We start from the raw sequence: 13,489 nt of genomic DNA, 5'->3' as shown, positions 1-13,489 counted from the left end.
ACTATAGTTTTAAATTGAGATTGTCCTCGTTTGGCATGTTCTTACATTGTACAGTCACCAAGTGCTGTTTCTATACTGACCACGCAACATTTGGTTTGTAAAAGAGAGCTGGAGATTGACAAGTCAGGAATGAGATTGCTGGAACAAAGACGTGAATGCTGCTTGAGCATTTGTTTAGAAGACAATGTTCAATAAATCTGCTGTAAGTTTGGTACCAATCATTTCATGAGATTGACTATTTATTATGTACTTTGGTATCCTTATTTGGCGTTTTATTTCCGTAATGCGGCTGTAATTCTCAATCCATCACATTTGTTATTTGCTTTGACTTTAAAATCAGTATTGCGCCTCCGAGATCCAAGCACAGATTCAAATCTTCCGTTTGAACCGCTGGCTAATTTGCTCATATTGCAATTTGGTTAGTGACGTCGTTTTCAGATACTATTTTCGCATACCATTAAACTTTCTTGTTCTAGAGTGCGGTCAATTTATCCAAATTCCGCTATTTATTGCTGCATCGTTCATCTTTTTTAATTAAAAGGGCTGAATTCTATTCCACTCAGATTCAGGTTGTACAACTCGAGTAAGTGACTGGGGTTTATTTTAAAAGTACTTTAATTCATTTTTCCAACTCTTATTCCAGATAAGAGTTATGTGAAAGAGGACTCGATGTGTTTTCATTAAGCGACTCATTTATACGTATATTGTAGGGTTAGTAAAACTCGATAAAGAACTCTATCGCTGTTGTCACAAAGTCAGCCAAAAATTGGTTTAACGAAACTCGAGCCGTAAATAGTAAGCAGTCTCACGCTCTGTCAGTCTACTTGTGTTTTCAACACACCAAATATTGACCTTTGTAAGATTCAGTCGCCTATTAACCAGATCAACATGTCGCCACTAGCTGGAACACCTGGACAAGCATGCTCAACTCTTTTTTGCAAAACTGGACTATCGACACAATCTGATCATAACCACATATCTTGCCAGTTAGATCTGAACACAGACCGTATTGAAACTCATGCCAACTCCAATTACTGTAGCAAGGTAAATTCGAGCATCAGATTTAGCAACTCTATTTCACGTGCTACACTTGCAGCAACCAAAGCATCTCAAGTCAATGAGGAAGAACCAAATCAGATCAGTAGCAACTATAGAAAAAAACCATTATGCATGAAACTTACTGTTCCGATGCCAACTTCATATACTCAACGATCTAGCCTAATGAAAACAACACTTGCTCCACTCCTGGAAAAGTCAGTCGTAGAAGAAAACAGCAGCAATGGAAAGCTCTACAGTACTCAAAGAAAAGACATGACCAAAGCACTATCAACAAACGATGAAGCCAATTTCAGCATAGTTGATATTGATACATTGGAAAAAACGCCAGATTCAGCAGTTGTTGTAAACCATGAAAACTTGAAAAAAGCTTTTTCAGTGCTGCAACCGATCCATAACATCAAGGCTGTATCGAAAGCAACAGAACATATTAACCCATCGATTACAACATCATCACCACATGAACTTTCTTCCGACAAACACTGTGCATTGAATCAGTCAGACGCGACCGACGCGTCAGTGGCACTAGACGTTACCCTGGCTGCCACCCAGCCCATGCACAAGCCACTTATCTATTCATCACAAGAACATCTACAATTGCAACCTTTATTAAAATATCATCAGCCAATGCTCAAACAGCATGAACAAACTTCTTATTCACAACCGAATCTATCAACCAAATCTACTACTGTCAACCGTCCACAACTGACTCATTCTTTATCACAGGGTAAGCCGAGTCACTCGGTCTACTTGAAACACCAGGTAATTATATCTACTCTTATTTTATACTCGAGTAGTTTGCATCCCTTTTACCAATCTTGAAGTCTTTATTCTTCAAGTGTCTCTTTAATCAACGTGACCTTGAAATATACAAACTACAAGACTATCGTTTTCAAATGGCATCTATATTTCCTTGAGTTTAGATTTCATTTACTCTACTTTGATTAATTCAGTTGTACTATTCAACCAAATTTTGCGTACGTTACACAACTATATGTCATGATTGTTTAATCATGTATTTTAAAGTCCAATGCGCGCCTCGCAAGGGCTGCTTTGACCTGTGATAAGCAGTCTTTTCATCACCAAATATACTCATTTCGGCTGAATTTTAATCAGTGCACAGCAACAGTTCCAAAAAACAAAAATAGCTGGACTTTGTTGCCGAAATGGAATTCTTTGTTTTGATCAATCCGAGTCATGTTAGCATTGATTTGCTTACTCTACAATGCTCAAAATAGTCACATGTAAACACTGAAACTGTATAAATCAGGACAATACAACTATACTCGTTGTCTTTCTCAAATCTCAAACCATTATTTTCTACTGCCATACCTAATCCTAATCATGCCAACTTCTTTGGCACGCACTGTGTCCTATCCATCAACTGAATTTGCTCACACTTATCACTGTTTTTCACAGATGCCATCTGTCCCCATACCTCCACTACCTAAATCCGGTACATTATATAGAGCTACTCCCGAAAAAGCAAGTTCCATTTCGGCACAGGTGCAGGATAATCAAACCCAGCCTTCAATGGCAGAAAAGCAACTAGCAGGACATACGCTTCTTAAAGAGTTTGCCGACCGATTTGAGCTTATTTCTGAACTTGGATCAGGCGGTTTTGGGTTTGTTTTAGGCGCATTGGATCGCCATACAGGAAAAGAAGTAGCAGCCAAGTTTATTCTCAAATCTCGCGTAGCCTCGGATGGATGGGTACGAGATCCTCAATTAGGTGTGATTCCAATAGAGGTTTATTTTCTTCGCCATTGTCGCCACACAAACATCATTTCGTATGTCGCAGTATATTCGGACCACAAGTTTGTATACTTTGTCACTGAGCTACATGGATCGCAATGGGTGGCATCAAAAGATCAAATTCAATCAAGACTAACTCAATCCAGTGTGGCACAAGTGGTAAGTTGAGTTGAGCTGTTTTGTGTGCTTTTTTAAAAGGCTCAAATTATACATTAAATATGATTTGAATTTGGTATCTCAATTACATATTCAATGCAACATCAACATTGTTGGCAAAAAACTTGATTATGAAGCCAAAGCACCAATCTTCAAGTGTGGCACATATGATTAGTCATGCATTATGCACATAACCGAGTCTATCTATTAAAGTCTAGTTACTAACATGATGTGTTAAACATACTGTAGCCTGTTTTTCCTGTATCGGCTGAGCCTGTTCTTCATTCTCCATACGTCACACCTAACAACAGCACTTTGGATTTAAAGCAACCTATATTTCAAAGATCCGTTACTTGCCCCTTTCCAGCAAAACTTGCTCGCAGACCATCAATGGATCTTTTTGAGTAAGTTTAACCGTCTTGACAAACTTGCTTGATTTCTACTATCCAAATGCAATCATTACTTTAATTTACAAATAATTCCAAGCGTGTTTTTTCACATTGTTGTACCTTTATTTATATTTACTGATGCATTTTCATTGTAGGTGCATTGAGCAATATGATAGAATTCCAGAAGAAAGCGCCAAAGGTATATTTTTTCAAGTGGTTCAAGCAATACGGTATCTTCATTGCAAAGGAGTTGTTCATCGAGATATCAAGGATGAGAATATTGTCATTGATGGCAGTTTCCATGTCAAAATCATTGATTTTGGGTCTGCAGCTGTGGAATCCAGCGATCCAAACTTTTTATTTGATCGATTTCAGGGAACCATTCAATATGCTAGTCCTGAGATTTTACGAGGAGAAAAGTATCGAGGAAAGCCAACTGACGTATGGGCATTAGGAATCCTTTTGGTAAGCTAATAGTTGGTTGAAGATTTACAACGTATCTTGTTTACTGACGCAATTTACTCGTCGACTCTAAATCTATGTATGTTTACGACAGTATACCATTCTGTATGGAGAGGTTCCGTTTGCATCCAGTGAGCAAGCCAAGTCCTGCGCATACAAGCCGCCAAGATTTCCATCGTCCCCAAAGTGTATGGATCTTTTAGGATGGATGCTTCAAAAGCATGCATCGCAACGGCCGACTGCCGATCAGATTCTGTGTCACCCATGGTTTGAATCGATACCCCAACCACTCCACTATTCACCACCCTCAGCGGATGCCAAACCCTAATTTTAATTAGAGACTGCTATCCTTTCGTTTCAGTACTTCAACTTATCGATTCCCTTCCGATCCTGTATATAAGTATATACTATACACCCAGGCGGCTGTTTTGAACAAAATCCTTTGCGTACGTGATTCCTTATCATGCATCAACCTGTTGCTGATAATATTGAAACTTTGATTCCAAGTTACCCTTTATATATTTAAACTTTCAACAGAATATCCTTTTATCTGCCAATTCAAATGATCTTCAATCCAAACCACCATCATTTTTTGCTGCTCCAACCAAGCAATTTGCTTATATCAAATGAAGCAAATATGGGTGATTCGATTGGACTGTGTAGGATGAGATGAAGCTAGAATTGGCCAAGTTTGATGGAAGCTGTTCGAGTTTAGCCAATAAACAGTAATCAAAATCACTTGCCATTACTACAAAGACGGTTGATAAAAACGGTCGTTTTATCGAGTATATCTTGGAATGCACCAAGCAGCAAGAGCCATACCATTCTCTGCTAAAAAGAAAAAGGCTCAGCTGCAAGATAAACGACAGCGTAAACGGGACAAGGTAGCAGTTTCAAACACTCCAGTATCAGATACTTGTGGTGTGTGCAAAGATACACTTTTAAACCGTGTGGATAGAGATGACACATACAATGAGGAACAGAAGGAGAGAGAGAGAGAGCCGGATAGATCCACTGATTACAGTGATGGAAGAAACAGTGAAGGACACCCATTGCAGCAGTCTCGACAAGACTCGCATGGATGCATACCGACACAGACGGCTGGGACTGTCTCGCATCCACCAGTCTCTGCCCACAGCAGCATCTATTGTTGCAGAGTTACGAGCAGACAAGAACACCTGCAAAAAGAGTCGAGCGAATCAATACAAGAATCAAAGGAGATTGAGTCGGTCGATGCTAGGAGCGCTGCTCATTGTCATAGTCCTGCTCGCAATAGTTCGGGTCGTAATGCATCTCATGTCCATCAAGAGCAAACTCGAACAAAAATAACTCCATGCATATCGTCTACTGACAGTCGGTGAGTTACACCAACCCTTGTCAAGTCTAGGCCTATACATGATCATCACTAATCCATTTTAGGATTCCTTATAGCTCCAAAGCAAGTCATTTCGAATCCGTGTTTGCCAAGGTCGAGCTAGATGCCATTCAAGCAATGCGATTGGCTTCTCAATCTCCAATCACTCCATTGCCGCAGGTAGTCTATTTTTATCCTATGCCATCAACATTTCAATAGCACTAAACCATTGTATTTTGATTGATTCAGACTGTACTGGAAATTGGGTTTGAAGATCTCTATCCGTCAGGCGATATGATCGACTTTCCTAAGCGGCCACATTGGAATCATAGCGACTCGAAAGAAACACTAGAAAAGCGTGAATCTGAATACTTCAAATGGTGGCTTGATGGGGTTAATCGTAGATTTGATCCAGACAGCTTGGGATACTTTGAACAGAATCTTGAGGTGTGTTTCTCATACAATCTAATCTGTATAACTCTAATGCAACGATATTTTGAAACCCCAATTTAAATTCATAATCCGTTGTTTTATACTGGAATCAGGTATGGAGACAATTATGGCGAGTAGTAGAAGTATCGTAAGTAGTTTTGATTTGAATACCATCATGATTTCATGCAGGTGATCGCGTTCAAAAGTCGACTGACGTATATAGACTGTTTTAGCGACATTATCCTTTTTATTGTAGATTCACGACATCCCATTCTACATTTCCCACCAACCCTGTACAACTATATCGTAGTGGAAATGAAGCGTACTCTTATATTGGTGTTCAACAAGGTACATCACTTGTATAATCTGGAAAATACATGTAAAAATATCTAATGTGTATAGCTTTGACATTGTCATGTCTGCAACAAATATTAGATTGATCTAGTACCTGCACCAATATTGGCTGCATGGAAAGAATACTTTCAGAATCGGTACTCTGGTATCCACATTGTAGAGTTTAGCTGCTACTCTCGTGATGTGTTTAATGTTCAAGGTAAAGTTTTACTATACCTAGCCATTTACAGCCAACAACTGTACTCACTGGTTTTGGAAATGAATCTTTCCATGTCGTGATGATATTAATTGGAAGCTAAATTTATTTACAGACTCAATGCAAGGTACTCTAATAAAAGGAAAGCAGCCAAAGTCGAAACGATACGCACATGCAGTTGGTGCACTTCAAATCATTGAGGAATGTAGCAAAGTCAAATTTGACAAAAACGGAATTGAAATTAATTGGGCAGAGTTGATGGATCAAATGCAAAAAGATATTAATAAACGGGAAAAGCAGGCAAGCGATGTTATTGAACGCAAAGAATGTACAGAAAGCTTTTTGGGGCGATCGAGACGAAGACAGCAAGTTCCTAAAAGTGTATCTATTACTTGCATCCAAGATACAGATATTGAGAATGATGCTAGTAAAAGCAAAGAATCATTTCAGCTAGATTTGGGTCAGGAGAATCAAAGTATTTCAGAAAGTATTACTTCTCGAGCCGATTTGATTACGATTGGATTGGTTGGCCATCCGTAAGTAGTTGTGTGCAACTTTATTCAAATTGAGCTCTTGTTGTTTTGGGTTACCATTAAATTAACACTTTTGACTGGTACCGGTTGAATTGTTTGTATGAAACATTAGAAACGTAGGAAAATCGTCCTTGATTAATGGTATAATGGGTCGCACGGTAGTACCGACGTCAAAAACACCAGGACATACTAAGCATTTTCAGACACTACACCTAAGCAAACGGATCCGTTTGTGTGATTGTCCTGGAATAGTGTTTCCGCTAAAGATATCTAAACCTGCTCAGGTGAGATGGCCCTTGATTGCACACATCTCTGTGCCTTTTAATGGGCAAAAGTAATCTATTTTGATATTGAAAGTTTAAATTTATTGAATATTTTAGATTCTAGCAGGAATGTATCGAATTGCACAAGTTCGAGAGCCCTGTTCCGTCATATCATATCTGGCTGAGCGAATCCCCATTCCGGACATTTTGCACTTGAAACCACCTGCATATGCCACTTTTGACAAGAGCATCAACAAAACTTTAGCTCAATCTCAAGCAACGTTTCTCTGGAGTGGTTGGACAATCTGTGAAGCATTTGCTATTCAACGAGGATTCCTGACTTCAAAAACTGCAAGACCCGATGTACACCGCGCTGCCAGCATGCTACTTGGTATGGTCAATTATGGAAAGTTGCTTCTTGTTTATCGCCCATCCAACTTTTCGTCCATGCATATAAATCTGGATTTTCAGAATTGGCAGAAGCTTCATCATACATCAGTATCAAATGCCTCTGGTTCAAAAGGTACCAGGAATGGTGATCTATCCAAAGCAAATGATGCTCAAAGTCTCATTGAATGTATACACGAGACACAAGATGAAGCAAGCCCATGCACTCAATCCATTGCTCATTTGAATTCTTTTGCATTTTTAACCGATACAACTGAATAGACAAAAGCATGTTTGATTCCAAACTTTAGAATGCCAGTAACACAAGTCTAACCTTTATTTTCAAATAAAGATTGAACAATATGAAAAAGAAGTGTAAATCAAATGCCTGTTCATCATCTTGTCGGAGTTATAATTCAGTTACAATGCTACTTGACAAGCTTGATCATAATTTTTGGCAGTCTAATGTTTTAATGGAAAAATGCTATTTGAAATGTTACTTTGGCCCTTGTCGTGCCTTGTGTGGCTTTGAATCAAACAACATAAATCAGCCCATCACTGATAACCCAAAACTAAAGCCACATTTAATAAGCCAAACGCTGTTTTGTAGTATTCTTTGATTGACCATACCATCTATTCAGGCATGTCTGACCAAAGTGTTCATTCTGCAAGTGACAAAAAAGCTACTGGAATGGACGAGCCAGACTTTGTCTGCATGCAGAAACGTGTTCAACTATTAGCGAGAGCCGTTCAAGAGCACATATTATCCAGTTCAAACAGCCGGATCGTCAGTACAATAAACGAGAATGAGGTATCAGTAGATGCAGCTGCCGTAAACGCGTTGAATGGCAACCTCGATAGCTCTGGACAATTAAGCAATGGACCATCTGCTATGACCGATATATCCAAAAGTCAAAATGAATACATGTCTGCTTTTAATACACTTAGACTCCGCCGTGCAAGAGAATTATCCAATGATATTTCAAGTGTATCCAATTCTAACCAGCCCCAAACTACCAGACACACAACAGCAGCTGAACAATCCATCCATGATCAGCTAGCTAATATCGAGGTTATGCTTCATCCAACTCTGCAAAAAATTGGCCAAACACAAACTGTTTCCAGAAAACGCACTCAATCGGTCCAGTCCACTTTTGCAAAGCCAGAATTCAACAGTTTTCAGTTTTGGGGTACGCTTCAATCTCCATTAGCAGATATCTCCAAACTTGATTCTATCATCGAAGTTCCCAACCCAGAACAAATTCTAGCCAAAGAATACATAAAAGAAACACTACATGGAAATATAGATACTGAAGGACTTGAAAAACGTATTGAACTTTTGGAAGGAATCGTCAAAACACAGGCGCTACAAACCCAAGCATTATTGGAGCTCCATGCTCACTCGAAACAAAATCTACCTGAACCACCACATCAAGAAACAGTTCAAAAAAATGTGATCAAAACTAGCACAACGAATACTGTGCAGATCCATAACAAGATAAAAGTTTATACGGAAAGGATGCCTGTGGTACAAACTGGTCCTGCTGGACAGCATACCATTCATTCGCATCCAACTACATCAATTTCCATCGAGTCTTGTAAACCAAGACCTGGACCGATTGATGATACTGCACAAAATGGAACTGTGTTTTACTCAGCTACTGAGCGCGATTGCACTATTCTAAATCAATCGCAACTGATGGTTGAACCTCGCAACAATGCCTCATCATCCACTCAAGCCTATTTGAGAGCAGACAAGAAGGATAAAATTATGGTATCTTTGCAACCTATAACAGGTAAAGCCATTGCAGAACCTTTAATTGCACAACCATACGCCACACAGTCTAGCCAAGCTGGACAGCAAGAATGGATAGCGTATGGCGATTCGTGGGTAACTCTCGAGTTTTACATGAAGGAAAAAGCTCGACGTGAACAAGAAAAAAGAGATGCCATACAAAAATCTATGTCAGACTTTTATGTGCGTGACTTGCAAGCAGTCGGTAAAACTATGGGTGCATCTGCATCAGATAGATTCAATGTTATTACACCGACATCACAGACTAGATCTATGCAACCAATTGCTGAAATGAATCAGAACGTACTCAAACAAAGTGTGATGCGCGTTACCGCTCCTAATTGCACTGTATACAATCAAAATATTCAGGATCAAATTATACCAGATCGTATGATTGAGTCTTCTAGAGAAACTCTACAAGACTGTCATTCAGCTCGCGTCATTTCTCACCCGCCACTAGCTCAAACCATTTCATTCAAAAACATGCATAGAGAAGCACAACAGCCCAGTATCCCACGGCAAAAAAGCATGCCGAATCCACCTACTGCTAAAACCATCCTGGTTTCCGTTGATCCTATAAAACAAACTTTAAATCAGTCACAAACAAACTTGATTAAAACTGCTACAGATCCAGAGAGCAAAGTAGAGCGTGAACCAACATTTCCCAAACATTGCGCGATTACAAAACAAGATATGAAAATTCAAGTGAGTGAAGCGGACCCCATTCCTATTGGACAGTCTGGAACAAACGCACAAAATGCACTATCAACAACAACTCTTCATGATGAAGACTTTGATGCTATTTTAGGAGTAGATCACATTCCAGGAACGGGCAAGCATAACGATCTACTTGAGCTTTCATCATTCATAAAACCAAAACAATCGTCTTTGGAACTCACTACCAGCGAGATCAAGGATACATTACCATTGTCACAAAAGATACTAAAGATTTTTCGGTGGTTTAATTTTTTGCGATCTTTGTGCACGGCTGGGTATTCACTCCATACAGCAATCATGGCCTTACAGAATCCCTATATGATAGAGCTACACGCTGTTGGTTTTTGGGCTGCCTCGATTGTTTTTGTGATTGTGGACATACTTGTTGCTGCTCTAAGAGCATTTCCAAAAACATTGTGGTTTTGTTGGGATGTACGTCATTGGGATCCGGTAAGATACGAGTGCAAAATGATAGAGCATCAATGCAATGCAAATTTAATGTCTACTAATTGTTGCCAATTGATGTGTAAATTTAGCTTGAAAAAACATGGTCTCCATGGGCACTCGTTGCAGACCACGATCTTATTATTGATGTACTTCCTATTTTGGTAAAACAATCAATTGAAATCTCGTACATTTTTTAATCCTTTGAGTATTGTTGACAAGTCTTTACCAATGACCACAATGCGCATTAATCACTGGCTTGACCGAATATAGGCCAACGTGGTTCTTAAAGTCTATGGATACCGACTAACAGAGATTGTTGCAAATCCAAACGCACGTAACTCGATTAGTGAGTGGCTGCTATATCTATTGGTGCATCATATTTTATTCAAATTGAAATAGCTAATACTATTGTTTAGCACAAACACAATATCAGTTTTCAGATTTTACCAATCCTCAAAACAGTAGTTTAATCCTGCTTGTGCTATTCGGCATCGCCTTATTTTACACCGTAATGTTTCATACCATTCGACTATGGCGAGTGACCACGTTTGTCAAAAAAAATCCTATTTTAGGCATATTAGTTGTGATTAAAGCCATGCTACTTCTCTTTGACATTTTAACCAACGCTTTGCTGCTCTATCAAATTCTTGTGTATTCTGGTCTTCGATTGCTATCTGCAGACAGACAACTACAACTTATGCTTGCAGTGGTTGTACCCTCCCCAATCATCACACTCACAACCAATACACTACTAAATCTTCCAATGCATTTCACAATGCTCCGTGTTCAACTGCAAGGTAAACGCGATTCTATCACTGGACAATCAGGTGATAGCGTTGATGCAGGAAGAGTATTCCGAACTGCAATGAGAAGAACGTTTCATCCTGCGATTGTAATTGTGTTTGGTTCGTATGCGACATTTTCTACTGTTGCCCTGTTTATTCTGCTAGGTATTATGCTTGGGTTTGATCCAATTGCACAGATACAGGCCGGTCATGTTCCCCCTGGCGTGATTCCTACTTCTGGGTTTTTTGGATGGGGTGGTGGTCAGGATGGACTCTATAGCGGATCAAATGTTTTACTAGGGATGGTGTGGGTTAATTTGGTTTCGAATTATCTTGTGGGTGTACTGTCTGCACTAGCCTACTGGACTTTTGCTCTTGGATATGGCATTTATCTTGCTATTTTTCGTTTTTATAGAACCTAATATATTACTTTCAACCATACTCTATATACGACTGCAGTATAACATGACAACACTGCCATCATCAATATTGTTTAAAAATAAAAAAAAGGAGATTCACGGGATTGAACCATGGACCATTCGATTTGCAGTCGAATGCTCTACCGCTGAGCTAAACCTCCATATTTTTTGAAATTCGTTTTATGTATATATTCTTTTGTATTACATATTGAATTTATTGTATTCATGCAATGAAACAAATAAAAGTGCCAAAATACATAATGATCTCATCAAAAGATGAATGTCGATTTATATGAAACTTGATGGACAACATTGTGTCTTGAACTTCTTGATCGCAAAACGACTACAGAAAAGTATTTCATTTACGTGAATACGGCTATAAATATAAAATTCCTGGCCTCGCCAAGCCCAGTTTCCAATAGCTGGCTGGACTCTCTCATTGATGAACAGATTCATAATACCAAAAACCCAGTCATCTCGACAGACTGATGTATCTGGCGATGATATCATTCAATCAGAAGAACAAGAGTCAAATACCTTTCAAAGTGATCATCTTGAAACTCAGCAATCCGTACCTAGCAAGACATCTTTCAAGAGATTCATTATACATTCTTCCACCTCGCCTCTCTCCAAGTTTGCCAAGAAGCTCCGTATTCCACCTCCAAAAGACATTCCAGCAATAGGTTTATCAAAATATGGCATTTCGGCTCATGAACAATATTTGTAAGTCGGGTATAAAGTCGTCTGATTTCCATTACAGCAATCTTCAAGGCTGGAATATCTGCTAACTCATTTTAAATAGAGCATCTGGTTCTTTGGGCACCTTCTCTGATCGATTCAAGCGTCGATTATCGGAAATGTCTGTTCGAGGTATTGAGTAGATTCAATAATGTTGGAAATGGAACACCTGTTTATCTTGCAGTGATTGTTTTGAAATATGCAATGGTTAAATCTGTTGTGTTTTCCTATCAGAGATTGACTTGTTTAATAGACAACCCAGATATTGGGGTTGATTGTTGCTAATCAAACTCTGCACAAACTCATCCCTATCCTAATTTCACATATACGCTTGTGTTTCAGTTTAAGAAACTAATGATTGTAATAGTTGTTTCCATGTTAATCATGAGAAATTCCAGTCAATTAAAGAGTTTAGAGGACACAATATTGTCCAGTAGATCTGACACCAATCATTCCATGAGACTTGCTATTTATTATGCACTTTGGTTTTTATTTGTGAATGTAGCTGTAATTTAGTCCAACTCAAGTATTGAATTTACTAATTTAGGCAACGCATTTCATCATCATCAATGGGTGCTCGACAAGATCGAGTTATCATACCCAATCGGCATGGAACATATTGTCATTGCAGTGTGTACTCCAGCGCAGAATACATCCGATGAATCTGCTCTCCCTGATTCATCGTCACGACTGATTGCATTTCGTACACTGGAGCCAACCAAGCTTTTAGAAAACTCTCGAGTCTGTGTTTTTGAACCTGTTCTTGAGAAAGAATTGCAGATTCTTTCTGGAATCTCTAATGTTGAAAACCTAGACAATACTTGTACATCTACCTCGAAGGCTTTACTTTGTCGACATTTTGATATTTTGTAGCTTGTTCCAGGAATGCATTTGGTATTTGCTTAAATACTGCTAGTTCTAATATTCAATACACACACCTTGTAGCTACTCATATTCTCTAATGAGCTCAAGTATAACAAAAATCAGCACTTGCAACTGTATTCACATAAAATATAATACTTGCATTGATTCTGCAGCGATTGTTTTGGAATAAACATGGTCAAACACTCGCTTGCTTTCCTACTTTAATAGGCATTCTCAATTCTTCAAAACACAATGTACATTATACGATGCGCACAGACTATAGTTTTGAATCGAGGTTGTCCTGTTTTGCATAATCACACATTGTACAATCACTAGATTCATACATTGCAATCTAGATGTTGAGTTTGACTGCTGTCAATACAACTT

At 38.8% G+C, this 13,489-nt stretch overlaps 5 protein-coding genes across 5 annotated transcripts; all 5 read left to right on the top strand.

Annotated features, from left to right (window-relative positions):
- Nucleotides 1-653: 653 nt before the first annotated feature.
- On the top strand, nucleotides 654-1,906 carry BATDEDRAFT_88515 (uncharacterized protein; the record flags this gene model as incomplete). The annotated part of the gene is made up of 2 exons (XM_006679195.1): nucleotides 654-1,783; nucleotides 1,854-1,906. Exons 1-2 carry the CDS (start codon nucleotides 889-891, stop codon nucleotides 1,904-1,906), a joined length of 948 nt encoding a protein of 315 aa, XP_006679258.1. The 5' UTR covers nucleotides 654-888.
- A 494-nt stretch (nucleotides 1,907-2,400) lies between these two features.
- BATDEDRAFT_88514 (uncharacterized protein) lies at nucleotides 2,401-4,146 on the top strand (the record flags this gene model as incomplete). The annotated part of the gene is made up of 4 exons (XM_006679194.1): nucleotides 2,401-2,970; nucleotides 3,217-3,371; nucleotides 3,512-3,821; nucleotides 3,913-4,146. The coding sequence occupies 4 exons, from the start codon at nucleotides 2,401-2,403 to the stop codon at nucleotides 4,144-4,146; spliced, it is 1,269 nt and encodes a 422-aa protein (XP_006679257.1).
- Nucleotides 4,147-4,615: 469 nt separating this feature from the next.
- On the top strand, nucleotides 4,616-7,619 carry BATDEDRAFT_24850 (uncharacterized protein; the record flags this gene model as incomplete). Its single annotated transcript, XM_006678881.1, has 9 exons — nucleotides 4,616-5,175; nucleotides 5,238-5,352; nucleotides 5,422-5,619; nucleotides 5,718-5,752; nucleotides 5,861-5,952; nucleotides 6,050-6,157; nucleotides 6,270-6,690; nucleotides 6,800-6,971; nucleotides 7,068-7,619. 9 exons carry the CDS (start codon nucleotides 4,616-4,618, stop codon nucleotides 7,617-7,619), a joined length of 2,253 nt encoding a protein of 750 aa, XP_006678944.1.
- A 361-nt stretch (nucleotides 7,620-7,980) lies between these two features.
- Nucleotides 7,981-11,503, top strand: BATDEDRAFT_24849 (uncharacterized protein; the record flags this gene model as incomplete). The annotated part of the gene is made up of 4 exons (XM_006678880.1): nucleotides 7,981-10,299; nucleotides 10,386-10,457; nucleotides 10,567-10,642; nucleotides 10,713-11,503. 4 exons carry the CDS (start codon nucleotides 7,981-7,983, stop codon nucleotides 11,501-11,503), a joined length of 3,258 nt encoding a protein of 1,085 aa, XP_006678943.1.
- A 439-nt stretch (nucleotides 11,504-11,942) lies between these two features.
- On the top strand, nucleotides 11,943-13,111 carry BATDEDRAFT_88830 (uncharacterized protein; the record flags this gene model as incomplete). Its single annotated transcript, XM_006679193.1, has 3 exons — nucleotides 11,943-12,223; nucleotides 12,303-12,370; nucleotides 12,786-13,111. The coding sequence occupies 3 exons, from the start codon at nucleotides 11,943-11,945 to the stop codon at nucleotides 13,109-13,111; spliced, it is 675 nt and encodes a 224-aa protein (XP_006679256.1).
- Between the last annotated feature and the right edge of the window lie 378 nt (nucleotides 13,112-13,489).

The sequence above is a fragment of the Batrachochytrium dendrobatidis genome (genome assembly GCF_000203795.2).
Source record: "Batrachochytrium dendrobatidis JAM81 unplaced genomic scaffold BATDEscaffold_6, whole genome shotgun sequence".
Taxonomy (NCBI): Eukaryota; Fungi; Chytridiomycota; class Chytridiomycetes; order Rhizophydiales; genus Batrachochytrium; species Batrachochytrium dendrobatidis.
The sequence above is the reverse complement of the archived record's forward strand: the minus strand, read 5'-3'. Positions and strand labels throughout refer to the sequence as shown.